This window comes from Mastacembelus armatus, chromosome 6, assembly GCF_900324485.2.
Source record: "Mastacembelus armatus chromosome 6, fMasArm1.2, whole genome shotgun sequence".
Classification (NCBI taxonomy): domain Eukaryota; kingdom Metazoa; phylum Chordata; class Actinopteri; order Synbranchiformes; family Mastacembelidae; genus Mastacembelus; species Mastacembelus armatus.
In genome coordinates, this window is record NC_046638.1 from 18,015,581 (window position 1) to 18,036,063 (window position 20,483).

General features: G+C 40.4%; 1 protein-coding gene across 2 annotated transcripts in view; it reads left to right on the forward strand.

The window, feature by feature from the left end:
• Positions 1-3,982: 3,982 nt before the first annotated feature.
• Positions 3,983-20,483, forward strand: part of cdh13 (cadherin 13, H-cadherin (heart)) — a 365,066-nt gene continuing 348,565 nt past the window's right edge. For both annotated transcript variants that reach the window (XM_026310825.1, XM_026310826.1), the window contains exon 1: positions 3,983-4,131. In XM_026310825.1, the coding sequence (XP_026166610.1) occupies positions 4,087-4,131 (45 nt within the window). In that variant the 5' untranslated portion in view covers positions 3,983-4,086. The remainder of the gene's footprint in view (positions 4,132-20,483) is intronic.

Sequence of the window (20,483 nt, forward strand, 5' to 3'; positions counted from 1 at the left end):
ACATTCCCATCACAGTAATATTCTGTTGGCAGAGCTATTAATCCTTTCTTGGAACTAGACATAGATGTGAATAACATAACTGGAAACTAAATAATAAATGTATATACATCTGCTTTTAAGAAAGCTTAAATTAGTTAAATTGTTTTCTTGGAGTTGGGTGGTTTTCTGCAGCATCAAATGAGGGAAATTACATTTCAAGCTGATAATAGCAAAGGAACACAATGTTATTCAGTAATCTTTCTGTGACATTGCTTCACTAGCTTCATAGCAAACCCTTATTTTAAATGATGCTTTACTGCCTTATGATCATATATACAGTATATACAAAAAACACAGTCAAACTAGAAAGTATTAGCTGAGAGTTCCTTTGGCTTGTTTGACAGGTATAATGGTGAAGGATTTTATTCCCTATTCCCTAACATTTGAAACCTTTGGTAAATAAAACACTTCATTTGATTTCATCTATCTGCTCGGCCTCACAAAAGAGAAAAGATCAATAGTTATTTATGTGATAAAATATTGCTGAAGTATTTTCCTTTAATAACCCGGCAAGCTTCTCAAGCTTGTTATCTCCTCAAGCTGTCGGTACATTTCCAAGAATAAATGCAGATAAGAAAAATTCTAGAGAAAGACTGACGTGCTGACTGCAATGTTTGGTATGAAACTGACAAAAGTTGTCATGATTCAAAGACTCACTTCAATAGATGGAAAGACATTTCCAAAAAAAAAAAAAAAGTCACTTAAACAGAGATTCCCTATGTTTTCGTGCTTACAGAACAGGGTCATGAGGATTTTGGACCAATAAAGTTGAGTATAAAAGCTGTCAGACTGATTGAGCCAGATACTCTCTTCCTGTGCCACCGAACAGACGTTTCTGTCATGATTTGTTGATTGCACTCAGCCATGGCATGATTCCCAAAATCTAAACCATCTAGAGTAGATTTAGGGATATCTGACAGGAAATCTTAGGCACTGTTGACATTTTATTCTTCATCCACTCGTGTTATTTAAGTGATTATTTCAGTCATCTTCCTTTCTATGCCATGTGATTCTTTCACAGCTTACCTTGTGAGCTTTAAAGCAGGCAGGCACTAGTGATATGTTTCCAATGCTTTTACTTTACTGATAAATGAATGTGGCAGAAAAATTGTCTAGGAAAAGCAATTCCTCAGACGTCACAACAATTCCTGCCCTCATTTTTCACATCCATTGAGAAAGGAAAGGGACGAATTTGACTGCCTTTCCTGTACTGAGAGATATACAAAGGCCTCCACCTGGCTTTTTTGTGAAGCCAACCTTTTTCCTCCCCATACTCAAGGTGGATATATGCAGAAATCTGTCACAGCATTATATACACCCCTTTGGATGTATGAAGAACAGACAGAAAGATAAAACAGGGATAGTGCAATATGGAGGAAAGCTCTGAATGTTTTCATTATCTGAGTTCCTTTGCTCTACCTCAGAGCACCAAACTCATTCATCTGTTTCACTCTATGATTTGTCTCTGTGTTGGAGGTTAAGGGTACTTTGCATGGAAATTAAGTGTGCTGTTTTGTCAGAGCTGTCTCCTAAGAAAGACTGATGTGCTACTTTTAAAGACATCTGACCTTTAGGGCCAGAATGAGAAAAAGTTTGGTACTTTTTCATGACAGTCTATAGTGTCTAGGGTGATGTTTGAAGCCAAGGAGAAAAGAATTCTGAGTGTTTCCTGAAAACATACTCAAACTTTTGTTGTTTCCCAGGCTCAAAAATCTTTTGACACCTGTTTTTGGTTCATGTAAGCAAATTCATTTTACTTGCATGCTTTAGTCCACATAGTCCAAGATATAACAACTAAACAGCCCAAACATTTTAGTGAACCCAGCTGCCTAGATGAAATCGCCACTAAAAGCAACCTGTATGTTGTATGTTATCAAGACCTTAATCAACCACAGGGCTGGATTCAAATAAGCTATCCTCCACTTTAATAAGCATGTGGTGGTTAATTGATTATTTCCAGCAGGAAGCTCCGAGGTCGCAGCCAGTTACACAACAGCACAAGCGTTGCTGTTGAGGTGTTTTGGTAAAGGGCACCTGAGACTGGAGTGTACTGTCTTCTAACTTCAAAGACTGGTGATGTTTTAGGTATTTTTTTATTGGATATAAATGGCATAAATTGACCAAAACCAATAATTATCTCATGTAATATTTTCTGACCACCTGCCTGTTTGTGGTACCTGAGGCAACCAGATATCATTTGTTCTTAATATAAATGTATAACTGTGTAAAACTGGTTTTAGATTTCATTAAAGGAACAGCTATAGTTTTCAGTCAATATAAATAGAAGTATTGTGTTAGTACAGTGTTCAAATGAGAATTATGTCAGAGGAACAGTGTATGTGGCATCACTTCAAAATAAAAGACAGTGGGGGTTTTCATGGTAATGTAGAAACATGTCACCCACTTCAACAATGCAGCTCACTGATGCATTTTTTAATAGTTCTTGAATAACAATAGAGCTCTACAGCACAGAGGAATAAGCTACTTTATAACAAACAATACTTCTTTGTATCAATGAACTGTTGGTTTTAGCCTTCATGGGGTTGGTTGACAGTATGAAAAATATGGAGTATCACCACAGTTATCTTTTAAAGGGTTTTTTGTCAGCAGAAGCTTTTTTGGGGCAGTATGTGCACATAAGCTTAAGAGCATCTCGCTCTTCTTCTCAAGTGCTCTGTCTTTGGAGTGTAAAGTAAAACATGCTCAGATACTGTTTGTCATATGGTCTAAGTTAACGCAGCATCCTGACAGAACTTACAGTGCACCTCGCCAGAAATAGTGATTGTACTCTGTATAGGTACAGGTATACGTCCTGCTGAGACAATAAAGAGAGAGTACTGCCTTTCAGGATGCTGAAGTTCCCTGATGGCTTACAGCTCATGTATGAAGTCCAGTTTACTCACTGTGTGTGTGTACTGGCCTGTAAAATTAGTTTTATAATATCTTCTGTGACTCTGGAGAAAACTTTCCAAAGTCTAAAAATAATAATGTCTTTTCAGTCTGGGCTTCAGGCTTAAAATTTCTAATGGAAAGACTGCATTACAAATTAGGGGTGTATTTTTAAATTGCTTTCAGAAGGCATGGGGTGTTAAATCAATTATGCAGGGGCATTAATAAATCGTCAGATTTCCCCCTTAAGAGTGACCATCGGCTTCTTTAGACTTGGGTTGCACTGGAAGCTCTGGAATGATGCTGCCTTTCATTTAAGATGAGACCATGGCAAACAGTAACAGATGTGTTTACTGAAGTAACTCAGAGCCAAAGAACTTCAGACAGACAGATGATTCAAAACTGAAACATTACTTGGTTTTAGAATGATAATTATTCAAAATAGGGTAATACATAGTCATGTCTAGAGCAACACTGCTTTTGCCATATGTACAGTGCTTACACTGTAAAATTACACAATCCTTAAATATATCATTACTAGAGTTTCGTTCTCTCAGGCTGCCCCGCAGGCAACGCCGCTATTGTGCGCATTCATGCACAGGATGTAGGCTTTTTAATAGAAGCTTCCCGTGCGCCCTCACGGTTGCTCTGCACATAGAAAACATAAATCGCCTTTAAAAGGGGACGGATTATAGATGCTGATATAAAGGCTGTAAAGCTGTCTCCTGAGAGGGAAAAAAACGGCACATGGTACGTGTGATGTTGATGAATCCTCGAAACCTGCAGCTGCACCTGCCGATCATTTCAAACTCCACAAATTGACTGGCTCTCTGTAATTTGGTCCACAACAAAATTAGGGATGCTGACCCTCTACTTAGAGACGATCCCCCTCCTCAGTCCCCTCTCCCTCTCCCTCCTCCGCCCCCTCCCCTCTCTGTCCTCCTCATAAATCTATTGGTCGTGGTCTCGGCTTCACTATCCAAGGCTTTGCTGATCAGACTGCAGTTGTATTTTGGGGAAGTTGGCAGCTGGCGGCTCACGGCGAAAGGCTTTCCTTTCTCTACGGCGCTTGGACAGTGGAATTATGAACAGAGCTGACCCAGCCTCTATCACTCAGTCTTGAATCTGTTTCTGTTTCACACCGAAATTGAACCGAGCATGGAAATTGGAGTCCGCATCCTCTTGGCTTTCCTCGTCCACCAGGTAAGACAGGAGAGATGCTCGTGTGTGACATTTGGGGAACAATTTCTCTGGGTTGGAGAACGATCCGAGTCTCTTCGGGCATCCGTGTGGGTTATACTCTTGTGTTTGTTGCGCAAGTAGATGGTTTGTCAAGTTTGTCCCGAGTCAGCACATAACACACAGTGCGTTCACCTGTACCGCCCGATCCGCCCGTGCCGTGCCAGAGCAAGTTTGTCCTCGTTTGGTCCCTTTACGCGCAGGGCAGTCATTTATAGCACCGAGTTTGGGGCAGAGGGTGTCGGGTCTGTCGGTCTGCAGTGCTCGCTCACTTTAGGAATGCGTTTCACATTTTGTCGACAAGGGAGAGACAGATCGAGAGAAAAAGAGGGGTAGAAGCTGAGGTTGGGGAAGAGGGGGCTGGAGAAGAAAGAGCGCAGGGTGTAATCTTATGTCTATGTGCAAATCACGGCTCCGGCTCTTGTCTCTAGTCGCATCTATATTCCGCTCAGCCTTCAACTTGAGCGTTTCTTTGGGCTGGGGAGTGTGTGAGTGCTGGGGAAGCACACAGGCGGATGGAGGAGAGGAGGGAAGAGAGACAGAGGCGGTGGGGGGTCACAGAGACAGAAAGGGAGGCACAGGAGTAACTTGGCCGCTCTGCTGGTTTATTTGTGTCGTCTCTCTGGGTATTTCACTCAGTCTATTGCTCTCAGTATAGACGTGGACTCTCTCGGGATATTTAATAAAGCCTTAATTCCCACTGTGATAGAGCCACTCGCCCGGCTGATCTGACTTTAATATGAGGAGAGAGAGAGAGGTAACTCCGAACAGCTGTTTCTGCCAGTCAAGTCTTTAGAAGACTATTTCCACTGAGAAGGGCAAAGCTGCACTGACTTATTGTTGCACCTCAACACTTTTGTCCACCTTTTGGCTTGAATAACGTCTCTACATTCATCAAGCAACTATGCCCTGTTGAGGAAGGAAGGATCCAGTTGCATGCACGCTGCCTTGACCATTCACCTTCTCATACCTAGAGGACGATCAGTACAAATTACCATAAACGTATTTGCTGTGCAGTCACTCTGACAGTGGCACTCTTGGTGGCATGCTGCAAAAGTTTAGTCGGCAGGTAATTTTAAAATAACCTAGCAGAGACTATTTCCAAACACAGCAACAATGAGGGAGCCCTGAAGCATAGCAGGCAAACAGCTCGACTGGGAAACTCTGTGTTGTTCTTGTTCTGCTGCTTCTCTCTTGTCTTTCATCCTCGCTCTCCTCCGGATGTTTTGAGAGGCAGCACACAGCACAACTCCTCTGGTGTTTCTTTTTTGACCCGTGTAGGCTTAGTGCACGTTTTGTGCTCTTCACGTTGTTCATTTTTAATTGGATAAGCCATTGGTTCATTTTCACATTGTAGTTCAATGTTCAGATTCGAGGCGGTCATGATGCAGGTTAATAGTTCTGTACAAAGAAATTATTTTACTCCCGTTTTTTATTGATTAGGACCTGCTCTCTTGCCCACACACACTACAGACCCTACACACAGATTTGTGTTGCTGCATTTGTGAGGAAGCTTTATATTGACTACATTCATTCACCAACCCAGGGAGGTGAGTGGTAAACTGTTTTCAGAACGAATAGATTTTTTTGTAATCTTTACACAACACAACGCTCGATTTCTAGCAGGTTGGATATATGGCGCTGGCTGTCCTTTGGTCTTTCCTTCTGGCTTGTTGATTTACAGGCTGAACCCAGCTCCTCCGGAGGAATGTCTATCCTCCGGCTGTCCCATCAGAACCAGTAGCTGTAAATATTTGGATGTAAATGAGTCAGCTAAGTGAGTTAAACACACATTAATGCAAAACACTGAAAATATATAGCATATGTCAGGTTTTGACCTCTGCTGATCTGCTTTCCAGCCTGTTTGGAAACACATGCAAAATGCATTTGTATTTGAACACACACTTTTCCACCTGACTGCTTATCCACATAAAAATTGTAAGTTTGCCTTTTCCCCTTCCCAGATACACAGAAACATCCAGTGTCACCACATTACAGCGTTGTGTGCGGGATTGAACAAGGCAGTCTTATTTAGAGATGCTCAGGTACGGAGCCAAGTTCCTCTCCATGATAAACTACCACACTGCACACACCTACCTTCTTCCCACTACCCGCCAACCCCTCACACACACCCACATATGGGCAGACACACCAGTAGCAGCCACCTCCTTGGCAATAAATCCCTGTTTTCCAAATGAAACACTAAGCAGCCTCTCCGCGTGGAGCAATGATTCAGAAAAAGCACAGCACAGCTGGGAGCTGCAGGTGCAAGGATTTTCCTCCCCTCCTATTTCTCCCTTTCCTAATTCTCCCTGTCATCCCTCTTTGTCTTTCTTATATGTTTGTTATTCCTCATCGCTCAGCTGTAGTTCTGTTTCAGGTACCTCTCCCGCCGGTAAAACAACGCTTTTACCTTAATTAATGTGGTTTACAAACCTTAATCCCCCATTCATTTAATCAAAATTCTCAGCAGCGTCTTTCTCTCATACCAGTGGAACATGACAGTTCGCACACTTCACAGTTTGTGTCCTGGTCTGGCATCTGGGCGTGTCTGCAGGAGGATTCGCTGTCATGGATGTTTATGAGCACAGTGACCAACAGACTGTTAAAGTTCCTGTTTAAGCTGGAGCAGGCACAGAGAAAGATAGATGGAGAGCATAGGGAGGTCATGGTTTAAAGTGTGCTGCTGAAGACTGAGTGTTGCTATGGTGTCCTGTTAAACCTAGACAGGGCTGACCTTCGTGGTGACACATGCATCCGCACATATACACACCCAGAGATGGCTAACAGAGACAGACACACTTTACAGTTTCATCCTTCCACCTCCATTCAGTCTTACCCTTGTTCAGTTCTAGAGATAATACATTGATCCAGCATTAAAAGTACAGTGGAGTGGCCATTCAAGGTATGTAAGGACTATTTATTATTCAGAAGTATAGCAACAAGTGTGCGATATGAACACACTTATAATCTCTTAACATTTTCCACCTCTAGCCTGAGTCATTTCCTGTTATATATAATGGGGTGGGGAGAGGGGGTGGGGTGTAATACGCACCACCCTCCACAGAGGATAATGAAGGATGAACATGTGTACCCCATGCATTTTTACTTACTTTTACTTTTACTTTTACTTTATACTTATAGATGGAGCTGTGTCATGTCCATCACTGATCACATGAATCATCCTTTCCAAGCAGGCCCGTGGAGAATCTTTTGTTTCTCCTAGAAAGATTTCTGTGTGCGAAGTGCCCTTTCAGACCTGCCATCCCTCTGTTACTGAGTGCTGTTTTGGCAGTAGGCTTTTTATAATGGAGTCTGGTTAAGGAGCAACAGTATGACAAGTTACAAAGGCTAATGATGACACTAATGAGCAATGCCAGTCATTAAGGCAGGATGATTTCTTTCTTTCTTCCATTCCCCTGTCTCTTCTCCTCACAATTCCTTGTTCTATTTCACATTTTGCCCTCATCTCCCCTCCCAGTGCAGTCTGCTGTTTCAGCTGGTGGAATAAAGGTTCAGAGTTTAGAAAAATTGCACAGAAGTTTACAATTTTAACAGCCTCTAGAGGACCCCAGAATAAAAAGAGCATGAAATGACTGAAGTACAGTAAAAGCAACCCCAATCTAGACTTTGCTGTCTAAATGTACCCTAGTATTACTGTGGTTCTAACAATGAGCAAATAAACTTTCTGCTATGGAGTGTTCAGTCTTCTTCACATTCTACTTATCTGTGCTATTTCCCATGTGAAAACACATGTTCAACCACAGTCTGTGGCGCTAAAGTGCTTTTTGGGGTGTTTGGAGTCAGCTGTTATTGACAGAAACCATCTCCACAACTCTAAAAGCTTCCTGTAAATGAAACACACATACGCATGCTTGTACACCTGACCTGCACACACCTACACACACACACACACACACACACACACGCATTTGAATCCAAATCGACATAGGTGCCATGTACGAACACAGACACACTTGGGCACTGGGACCTTTTTTTTCTATTAATGGGATTCTCTGAAACAGAGAGCAAGTTTTTTGTATTTATCTGTGTTCCCCTGTGACTGTGGTTGAGCAGTATTGTGCTGTAATGGACTATAAGGTCAAATGCTATCTTAACTCCGCTGTGGGAGGGTGTGACCTTTGAGGAAAACAGAGTCTTCTTCAATCTTCTTTCGGTTTACGTTGCCACCACACTCTCCAGAGGAAGGGAGTGCATGAGAGAAGGATGACGCATCAGAGGATGAAGGATAGAGATTGTGACAGTAGTAATTAAAGTAAATATGTCCCCTTAGCAGTCCATTAGAATCTGCCTGCATTTGATATAAGTGGCCTAATTATGCAAAACGCCAATGGACATTGCATGGTGTAATCCTGAAATGTGCCATGTGGAAATAAAAAAAGAGCGAAAACCCTGGATCCTAGGAGAGTGGATTAATGGCTTATTTGTAAGTAGCGATGAGTTTTAGTGCACTGAGAAGTGCACAGCAGAGACAGACAAGCACACACATATACACAAAAGGCTTCAGTAACCGTGTGTGAAGGACACAGCAGTACAATGCAATGCTGTTCCTCTAGTTGCTCATGCTTTCATCTCAGTTTGTTCTCCTCTTGTCAATTTTGTGGTCAGACAAGCAGATGAGCAAGCAACGAGATAAAATGGGTGGCAGACAAAGAGCCATATAGATGCCCAGGTAGAGATAACAGATGGGAAAAAAGCAGCTGTGTATCACTCCCCTCAATAAAGCAATCCCCTGATGGCCACATACAAAATCTCAAGTGTGTGTGTGAGAAAGAGAGTAAGACATGGTTCACACCCCTTCTCTCTGTCTCTCACTTTCTCCATTTCTCTCCACCCATACCTCCTCCTCCTCCGACATCCGTTCTGACAAACACTCTCTCTAACACATTACAGATATTCATGAGCTGCTCACCCACTCTGTTTTCTGTCTCTTTTCCACACTCACAAACATCCAGATATGTCCTCCCCTCTCTTTTCCTATTTCTCTCTCTCCCTCACACAAAAACACACACACACACACACACACACACACACACACACATACACAATCTCAAGTCAGTGCTTGGCAGGAGGCACAAGTTTCTTTTTTCAGCGTGATTGCGATGACTCCACTCCATTGCCACAGAGTGTGTGAAGCCACCAGCAGCACAGTGGGAGTATTCATGTAAAAGGGCTGGTACTGCAGGGTCCCAATTCTTCCACAAGAGTAGGTTTGCTGATGATAGTAGCAGGAGATGTTGCATTAGTCGTTTAGCGAGTAGCACACCATTGTTGATGTGATTAACTTTTGTTTGGTTAAAGTAATAGATGTGACGTGGACCATTTTTGAGTGATAAATAAGAGCGACTTAGCATAGATCCATGAACTGAGTTTCGTCACTGACTGCATTGTTAATTGTAGCCACAGGGTGATATATTATTGATAGAGATTTCTGTCAGTTGCACTTGATGTATTTTTCATAAGTGTACTGGTTTGGTGTGATGCTCCCTAATGCCGTTTCTGCACAGAGATTGGTCCTGCCTGAGCAGTGTGTCCCTGGCCATTAGGTAGTTAAATTGGTAATGAGATGTTACACTGAAACAGGTAATAAATCAGCAACTTATTGTCATAGTGTTCGTCTTTTATATTTACTTGTTCTTATCAAACTAAATGGAGCAGTGAGGAGGAAAATTCAAAACAGTTATCCATTGTGCTGTAATAAGTACCTCAGGGTGGGAACACACCACTAGGTTTCAACCTGACCTAGCCCCTATTAGGGTTTACACACAAATTCAACTGAACACTTACCATATGTGTGTTTTTCTCTCTCTCTTTTTTTTTTGGAGATCTTGCTTTCACCAACACGGATTATTTTCAGGGTGGCAGCTTTACTACAAATCTCTGAGTGTGTATTCATATATTGTATTGAATATGTGATGCATGGCCTGCTGTATGCTTACCTTGCACTATTCTTTATGGATACGTCTACCTCTGGCATACTAATATTAAGCTCTTTCTTGCTCAAAATGAGGCAAAAGTGAAAATTCAACTTACTAAATCTTTGACAGGACAGTAATTTCAAACATCTGCTTAGGTCATCAAAGAATAATCTTTACAGTTAAGAAGTTTTACAGATCGCCTCATCTGTTATACAGATGCCACCCAAAGCAGATTGTTGTGACATCATGGTGCAGAAAATCTGCACTGATATGCCACAAACTCAGGAGCAGCTGTACAGCATAATCAAATCCACTAGATAGGTGCTGAAATAGGTCCTAGCTTTATGCATGTTTTCATAATTAGTGTCTATTTAGACTGTGAAAGAAAGGTGTTAAATTCAGGTGTTGCAAATATCTGTATATTTCTGTCTATGTGCCATATGCTCTTGCAGACAAATTCAGCATTTGGTTTACACATACATACAGTCTCAGACACTCCAGTGTTTCTGCTGACCAGTACACTTCAACAAAGCTTTTACTGTCACTCTTCCTAATCCGCTGTGATTGTTTACATCTCACTATAATAATTCTATGTTGACACTTGTTTTGGACGTGTCATTTTCCAGTTAAATTGGAACTGATCTTAAGGGGACTACTAGGAGAAAACACTCCACCTTTGTTGCAAATATCAAGGAAACCAAGAATGGTCTTATGATCTGTCATCACCTTGACTTTAACATTGTTTTTAGAGCTCCAGTGGAAAACTGACTCTCTGATGTGCCACTTTTCTCTCAGAGCATGTGATGTGATTGTTTGAAGGCATCAGCCGCACTTTTTCATTCTGTCACAACATGACTCTGGGGTTTTTTCACTCTGTGTCTTTGAAGAATCTCTTGCTGCTGTTTAACAGCAGCGATAGGTAGGAAGGTCTTCTCGACTTTTACAAGAAATCGCTGCAGTTTACTGTGTTTCTGTACTCATTTTTCTTTTTTACCAGCTTGCTTGCCTTTTTTCAGTTCTCCTGTACACTTAGTCTTTTTCTCCTGTTTTCTCTTGGTAGGTAATTCACACAAGACAAGAGAATCTATTTTTCACCCTTTCTCTTCCTGTCTGTTCACCTCCGTCCTATATCATCACTGCTTCACTGTTGCAGGAAACATCAGGAGAAAGGGAAAGAAATTTTGACCTGTTAGAACAAAACCAATCTTTTTGTCTGCCCTTATACAGATAGTACCACCCCTGTTGCCTAGATGGCGACAAAGTGCCAGATATTTTTTGAAGCATTGTCAAGGATAATTGCCACTCAGATCCACTTAGTGTTTTAACTTGGCTTGTGCAGATGTGTAGGTGAGTACGTGTGTTTACCTGTGCATTTATACCAGCATGGTCCCTGGTAAAAGTGTTTTTGCAAAGGCACTTTGTTGAGGTGGAGTGGCCATTTAAACCCCTGAACCAGACTGTCAAGAAAGAGACAGGAATTGTAGGCCTCATTTGAAGTGAGCATACAAAGCGTTATATTGGTGCCTACGCAGGCAGGTCTCTTCAACGCAATTAGAAAAGCTCTTCTCACTTATTGCTTTTGATGTCAGCGAGTGAGGGAAAGAGAGAGACAACTTTTGCCTGTCACTAACAGAGAGGGCTGCCACTTCAGTTGAATTCCTTTAAACACAATTAAGGCCGTCTTGCATTCTGAGGTTTATCTCTTATTAATGCAGGCAGGTCCAGGCCTTTGAGCTTACAAATGAATTAAATGATGGGGCAAAAAGAATTAAGTGGGGAAAAAAAAGATGAGTAGGATCTCACTGGATTGTTAATGACCAGTTTTATGTATTGGTTTTAATATATTTTGACGTAGCTTGAAACCTTTTTAAGAAATGTCCATTTGATCCTCACTTTGCTGCTACTCATATACAATATTTATGTTAAGGACTTCCAGTGCATTTCAGTTTCAAACGTACACACAGTGAAGAGCTTTCTTCATTCGAAATGAAAGGATTCTCATCTACAAACCAACTTCTTCTCATTGCTTGGATGCTGTAGACAAAAGGCCTTTCTTAGTAGAGTGTTAGGCATCAAGGGCCATAGGGTATTTCTGGGAGAAATGAAAAATTGTCATGGCTTGAAAGACAGATGTGACAGTTTTTGAGATAAGACAGAAGTCTCTTTGATAACCCTGTCTCTTGTTTTCTTTCAGTAATCCAAATCACACTGACAGCACGGTGTTCACAGGTGCCTGAGCTATCACCGTAACTTCCATGTGTTGTCCAAGCTGTCCATTAGTTCCCAGTTGTATATTTAGCTTATTTGCTCATCTATGTCTACTATTTACTTACCATTTTAACCTAAAAAGACTCTACAGAGATTCCAACAGGACTCTTAGCATCTGAGTGAGTTTCTGCTTTAGGTGATCCATGCAGGAATTAGTCCTGCAGATCTGAAGTAATTAAAACATATAGTTTATGCACGCATCTCACAATCCATTTGGATAAGTGCTTGGATTGCTGTTTGCAAGTACACTTAAGGGCTTGTGGTGAAGTTGGTTGCACTGTGAACCGCATGGGAATGCTGAGACAGCAGTAATGAAGGTAAGGATGACTGTGGCTTTGGCTGAGGCGTGGCAAGGTGAGCGCAGTGATTTCCATAGAGATGTTGCGTCCACCCCCTCAGACACACACTGCAACTAATTTAAACAACTGAGAAAATGCACGGTTGTCATTAAAAGCAACACTGTTCTTCACCTCGTGAAAGGATTCTGTTTCTGTGAAGTTTTTGCCTGACAAAGTGATTATGCACCCATATTACAGAGCTGGCCTCTGCCCCTCTCATTATCTGAACCTCACCTCCTCTTATCTACTATAGGGGAGCTGCAGTCGTGCTATAGGCTTCCTGCCGCAGAGATTCTCTGAGGAGCGAGCTGACTGGATTTGATTTTCATTAGGATTGCATGTCTTCACTGTCACATCCTCTCCCCACCTTGCACGCTTTACTGGACACAATTTTCCGCTGTGGTGGCACCCATACTGACGGCTTGGTTTTTCACGCTGCAGTAGAGTCACACTGGGTGGCTGGTTATCAGTGCATTCACCATCACAGGGCCCCCTGTGGCTGACCTGCTCAAAGAGGGCTTTTCTGCCTTTTCCCCATAGGAGACACGCTCTGCTGCTGTGCTGGGACAAGACACCTACAGAATTACAGGAACTCTAGTAGGGCTGTCACAAGTCAAAGGGTGTACTCCATAGACCAGAGTTGTGCAGGTCTCACACACACATATACACTGCTGACAGACAGCTGATGGCTGAGACAGTACAAGCTCATGTTACTGCTCCACAGAGGGGTTGAAAGATCGATTGGAGATAATTATTTCTAATGGAGCCAGAGGAGAAAGGAGAATGTCCTTTTCAGCTTTAGTTAGTCGTGTGTACACATAGCACCTGGAGTATTTGAGAAGATTTTTTAAAATAAATAAGAGGACTGTTTTAATAGAGACAAACTGCTAGCCTTCAGGTCAAATCACAGCTTTCAAACATATAACTTTACAGTGCATCAATAAACAGTGAGACCCAGGTTTCCTCTTTTTTTGAGGTTTTCCCACGGGCACCTCTGCAAATTGGACAAACTTTTACCCAAAGATTTGTAGTTCTGATGAAATAATTAATAAATTTTTTAAAGTCTGATAATTATATATGACTGAATTTCATTTTTAAGTAAACCAGTGATATAGTGAAAGCTGCTTTGCACCCTCTGTTTAAGTGTCTATATCTCCAGAGCAGACACAGGATCTTATGTTTGGGAATTTAGGGCAAGAACATGCACATTCATTATATGTACAGTGTGTTCCCACCAACAGAAGACAGAGGCTTAAATTAACATTGTGATTTATGATGGTTTGCAATGGCCTAGTCTGGCTCACTTCCAGTGCAGGCAGTCCCTTACTGTCTTGTGTTGACTCACACACCTACAGTATGTCCCCATGCTCAGATAGCCCACAGAGTTTGTAAAACACATACATACATAAAAAGTGAGAAATCTTCTCATTATGATATATTAATTATTATAGAAGAACTGGTTTTAAGTTACTTTTAAGGCATGTTACGTGTTACGACAATAAGCCAGCACATAACATCCAAAATACTGCTCTCATGGTTGTATGTTAAATATGAAGCTATAGCCAAGAGATAAAGACTGCAGGCAAGGAGACGCAGCTGGTCTAGTTCTGGCCAAACTGTCAATAATTAACAGGTTTGTTTAATATGTAATAACTGTAATAATGAGAAGGAATTTGCTAAAAAGCCAAAAAGCAGGCCAGTACAAAAGCCCATGAGCTCAAAAATTACTGCTTTTCCAGCTAGATTTATGTTTACTGGTACTTGTAGATGGGATTGGATTACATCTGGATAAAGGCAGGCCTGCCATTTTCATTTATTATTAACCTTCATGCTATAGGATAACCTGCACTGGTTCTACTGTGGCTTCATATTTAAAATCATGACAGAAGATCCTCTGACATTCAGCAAGGAATAAAAGCAGATTACCCAAAACAGTTTTTAGTGTATTTAGTATTTAGTGAAGTATCAACCATAATCAACATAAAGATTGTGGTAAAGTTAAATCAGCACAGAAATTGTTCTCACAGTATGTAGGAAAGTATCATAATGATGAGGTAAGCAGCTTCCTCAGCTCAAATGGTTAGCATACAGTATGTTCAGTGAGTAATGGTGTAAAATAACATAAAGACATGGTCAAGTGTACAAGTGCAGCATTAACTATTGGCCATTTCTAATCGTTAGCAGCAGCAACAGTGGTGAGTACTATAACTTAAATCAAGTATGTTTTCACCTGTGCCATAACTGGCCAGTGAAATGCAGTAAGCAATCGAATTTAAAGAGCTTAACATCATTTGAGAGGAATAGGGAGAAAGAATGCTATTAACAGCTAATCATTTAGTGTGTGTGCTTCTTCTACTCAGACACGTATGACACACTTTTATTCTCTTCTTCGCTTGAACGTATTGTTTACCAGTATCTACAATACAAATGAAACTATAGCTCTTGAACTTGAATACCTTAGGTCTGTGAGATAGAGGTGACAGACATACAAATTCTCAAAGAATTTGTCATTAATAATATAGGAGCACAGCATTCACCTCTAATACAACCTTTTATTCTAAACATTCAGCAACAGAAACACTTTAGAAAGCAAATGCACATGTCAAGTATTTGACTCCACCAAAGGTGCTTCTTGATAACTCTGAACTTCAAAAGCAGAGAAAATGTATTTTCTCTCCAAGTCTGAATGCAAAGAGGCTGTAGCTCTTAACTTGTTTTTCTAGTGGTGGGTGGAAGCTGCTTCTGCTGTTCTGTGCTCAAGCTGGAAAGTAACTTGACTTAGCCAAGAAGTGATAATGACTGTGTGGGAGAGCAGACATTAAAATAGTGTTGCCAATATGAGACAATCATGTAGGTTATGTGTTTTTACACCATTTCTGAATTTTGAATTTATAACATCACCACAAGATTATTTTCAGAGTTAAATTGGTAATGAAATGATACTCGTGGTGTCATTCTATAACATATTTGTTTACAAACATGACTGATAAAATTGAAGCATTTTAAGTAAATTACTATCTGCAATTCAGATTTGATACTGATGTTAGGTAGCCCTGCCAGACTTAGATTATCTACACAGAAAAAGGGAAATGACAGTCTGTGTGAGGTGTGCTGTGAGGGCTTGTAACAAGACTGTATCAAATACACTGACATTGCTTCCTGAGCTGTGTCAAGGCACTGAAACATTGTGAATTACTTTTGTTTTAATGACCCTCATTTTAAAACTGACTGTGGGAAAGTCATTATTTTGTCCAGGTGTTGAAGATATTCCATTACTGTTAGTTTGATATTAAAAGTTGCATGTTCTGAATTGCACATACATGTATTCAAATCTCTAAGTACATATAGGTGGCTTTTCCTACCACAGATGACTGAAACACAGTCAAAATCCTGAAGCTACAGTACCATTGGGTTTGACAGAAGATGTATATTAGCATTACCGGTCAAAAAAGACGATCTGCCTCTGTACTATGTTCAGTTTACAGTAGTTAATTAATCTAAAATGTGACAAACCTGTTAATTAGTGAATACAATGTTTTGTTTGTTTTGTTTCATATAACAGAAATCTAAAAGGCTAATCAAGAACTTTAAATTAGAATAACAAACCATTAATTTCTTACAGCTACTTCACAAAGGCTTGTAACTCTGTTAACCACTTCCTTTAGAAAACAATTTCTTTATTGCATGTATAAAAATGTGTTTCTGAACAATTACCTTTAACACCAGGCCTAATAATTTAGTCATTTCTGCACTTTGTTGGTTGTCCACATATTTCCTAACAGCCACATAAGCATGACAGTACGATGTTTGACTTTGCTGATACTCTGGCTTATCATCAAAAGACATGACTGAGACGTGACTTGCATTCTGTGACTCATCAACATCTGTAGTCGAACACATCAGACTGTTACATCTGGGCTTCATGTGTACTATTGTGTGGGTGTGTGTTTGTGTTTTCATCTGGATTCACCACCATTTTAATTGCCCCCACAGAGCCCCAGTAGGATTCACAGGATTTTCTATCTCATGTATTTGAATTATATATGATATACAGCACTTATTTTTTTCCCATCAAAGAAGGTAAAAGGCACCACATTTGTTCTCAAAGCCACTAACACATTTCACATATTCAACATACCCCAGCTTTCGTAAATGCATACAATCACACGTTCACTTTTGTAGGAAGTGCTAATGAATGTCTTTGACAAAGCTGGATGTCCCTACTGTTCTCCAGGTCCAATAAAGGAATTGATACTCCCAGTGTTACATACTCAGACACCACATCTGTACATGATATACTTATCATTTACTGTATTTGTTACTTGTTTTAAATCTTTAATGTTGTCATAGCATTTTGGTGGATTCCTCAAGCTGAAACAGCAACATAGAACAATAGTAACATCTTACTTACTTTTTTTTTTTTTACTGTTTTCTTATTTATGTTTAAGATTTGATTTTGAGGCAATAATAAGTGCAAATATCCAAAACTTACTGAAAATATTTAGTTATTAGTTTTATGTACTAATCAAACAATGGGAAATCATATCAAAAGTAGTGTGCTATTCTGTTTTTACTGGTTAGTCCAGTCTAGAATGTTACTGCAAACTTTAACACTACAGATTGACTGTTTTCACCTGGTGTGAAAGCTCTCAGTGGACTTCATCTCAAATGTCCCAATTCTACCTTGGAAAAATCCAAAGTCTTTGAGGCATGTCATCTTCCGTGTTCATTCAGCTTTTTGTTGCCTGTTGTAAGAAGGGAAAACTGCACTTAAAAGCATATTAGAGAGTATGATATACGGTATTTTCCGGACTGTGAGGTGCACCGGAATAGTAGTCAGTTTGAGCAAAAACAGCCTTGTTGAACTGAAAAATATACGTTTCTTCAGTGTATGAGTCACATTTCTAATTATAGTCTAAATTAACCTATGAAGAACATAGGCTAGACATAAAAACAAACAGAAGTGCATTACGAAATTCATTCATCTATGTCAAATAATGTTAAAGAACTCTGCCAACGTCTGGGAGAAGATGATGTCCTCCTTTTCTCTTGGGTTGCCTGAATGCCGACATTCACTTGAAACTTTGTTTGTGCAAGATTTCCAGCTGCTTACTTTATGACCAACAGCTTGAACTCTGCAGTATATCTCTCTTTACATAGGAGTTATAGTTAAGTGTGAACATAAGCGTTTTACGTTTTCAGCAGTACAATAGTATCTTCAACTGAAGAATTCAACTAATGACTACTCGACAAAATGCCTATAAATTCACACATACAAGTCACTTCACTATATAAGTGACATGACATGGCAGACTAGTAAAAAAACGTGACCTATAGTCCAGAAAATATGGTAACTAACCCTGCCCTCCCATGAAGGGCGACCTCTAGCAGGGATATGAGTTAAGACAGCAGTAAAAGCCAGCTGATGTTAGTAACCTCATGTAAAGAGCGAAAAGGTTTACATAGGGAAGCAGTTGGAGTGACGAGAACAACAAAAGAGTACTTTTAAATAGGAAACAGTTGTTCATTTCTCCTTTCAAACCAATGAATGTTATCTTCTTAAGTCATTATCTTAACCCAAACAATGATCTTTTCCTTAACTTAACCAAGTTGTTCTTGTGCCTAAACCTGGTATGCTCTGTGCTGTGCTGAATGATAACAGCCTGCCTAGCTGACGAAGTGGTGACGTTGGTCCCAGCTAAACCACTACGCTTGATAACGGTAATTTATTAGGATGATAACATCCGTAATTTGTGACTTTTCTCTCTTTCTGCACTAGTTCAATTAGTGTTTGTTTGCACCGTTCCATCGACTGCAGGTGGAAGTGAGCTAGTAGCTAAATCTGGTACAATATATCATTTTCCTTTGCATGAGATGAATGCTTTCTTTAAATGGTCCCTGACAACAAAATTTAATAATAATGATTTTTCTATCTAAATGGAAACGCTGAAGCATCTTACTGTCGTTCTTGCCCTGCCAAAGACTAAGAATTTAATAAGAGGTAGTGTTATTCCATAACACCCAGCTGCTCTGCATTCACCATGCAAAATTGCCAGTGTGTCCAGTACCTCTGCTTCACCCTCAGTGTGGTTAAATATGCAGAGTGGAAAAGTCAGCTGAACAGTGAAGAAAAGAGAAAGAGACTGAGAGAGACTGGAGAGTGGAAGTAATGATGGTAGAATGGCAGAAAAGGTGAAGCAGGTGGAAAGTGAAAGTTCGAAAAAGGGAAAGCAATAGAGGAATTATGGAAGATGGAGCCTCTGTGGCACTGCTGACGTGCGGACGGTGGGTGGACAGGGTTGGTGAGTTGTGGCCCTGAAATGGGTCCTGACAGAGTCATTTCTCACGTGGAGATTTACCCAGGCTTTTCCAATGGTGGGAAGACGACAGTGAACAACCCTTTCCACTTGTCATGAATATTTATTTGGTGAGAGCGTTCACAGGCAGCTGCGCAGAATGACAAATCGTGGTCTCTAAAGCAACTAGCTATATTCTGATCCCATCTCTTTCGTCTCTCTGCCACCTGCAACTGTCTCTTACCTAACTTATGGTCCTGTTCTCTCCCGGTAAAATGTCCATCTGGAACATTCTGAGTATGTGAAAAACAATTGCACTTAAAAAAGGCATCTGTAAATGCATTAAGATTGGATTTGTTGACTTTTCGCCATTGTTAAGTTTGCCATTATTCATGGTGAAGACCCACTCACACATTTACTTTACTTTTCCAGCACTATATAAATTAAATGACATTTACCTTGCTGCTGCAGGGCATTTATATTCAGCTAGATAATTTGAAAGTACCTTCAGCAACTGGGAGCCAATACTGCAGGTCTTATGAATGCAACAATACTGTATACTTTGTATTTGGCATAGTATCTCCTAACTGTTTTGTGTATTTGCTGTTTTGTTTTTTCACCACTCTCCATTTAGCTCTGTTTTAGTCTCCACTAGCTCCTGAGGGAAATATCTGGCTCTTTAGCAGTTGAGTGCTTCACTATGTTCATCACCAAGTCGTTAACTTTGTCTGTCTGGCTTTTGGTTCTTGGCAAGTTGCTTATAGAGTTTATGAGCGATTTGCCTGAAAAAAGCTGCCAGTTGCAGCTTTATATGATGCTGATGAAACCAGAGAGACTGAATGAAAATAAAACATTGAATATAGCCCTTTGACCCACTGTTAAAGTAACAATATTATTAGTACAGCTTCTAACCACATCAAAATACACTTTATATACAGACCACCTGAAATGGCCTGTGATTTAAACAGCCCCAAGCCTGTACTAGCAGGTTTCATAAAGTGTTATTCATAAATACTTTTCTTATTATATGTGTTCACATTGACATCCAGCTGTATGATATGTTGGACATGCAGTCATGACGACGCTCAATTACACAATAGAGAGGAGTCTCCATAATTCAAATAAAGTGACTTTGTTTACCTCATCTGACTCATTCTGCATATCCACATTCTGTATATGGCCAAACAGGAACCTCTGAGTTTGGTTTGCAAATGTGGCTCTGTTCCTGAAGTTCCAGCATTTTCCACCATCATTATCCCAGTCTCAGTTGCACTCTAGTAAGAGCTACTATGTTCTCTAACCACCCCTTTTATTATCAAGCTACCAGCCATGGCTGCAGAAATTTGGATGGAGATTCGGTTTCAGGTTGGATCATCTGTTTGTGTACAGGCATTATCCAGGGTACTACAGCCTGGCTGAACACAGCATGGGAGCTGAAGTATTGAAGGCACAGCTTCCAGCAAGGAAAAAAAAAA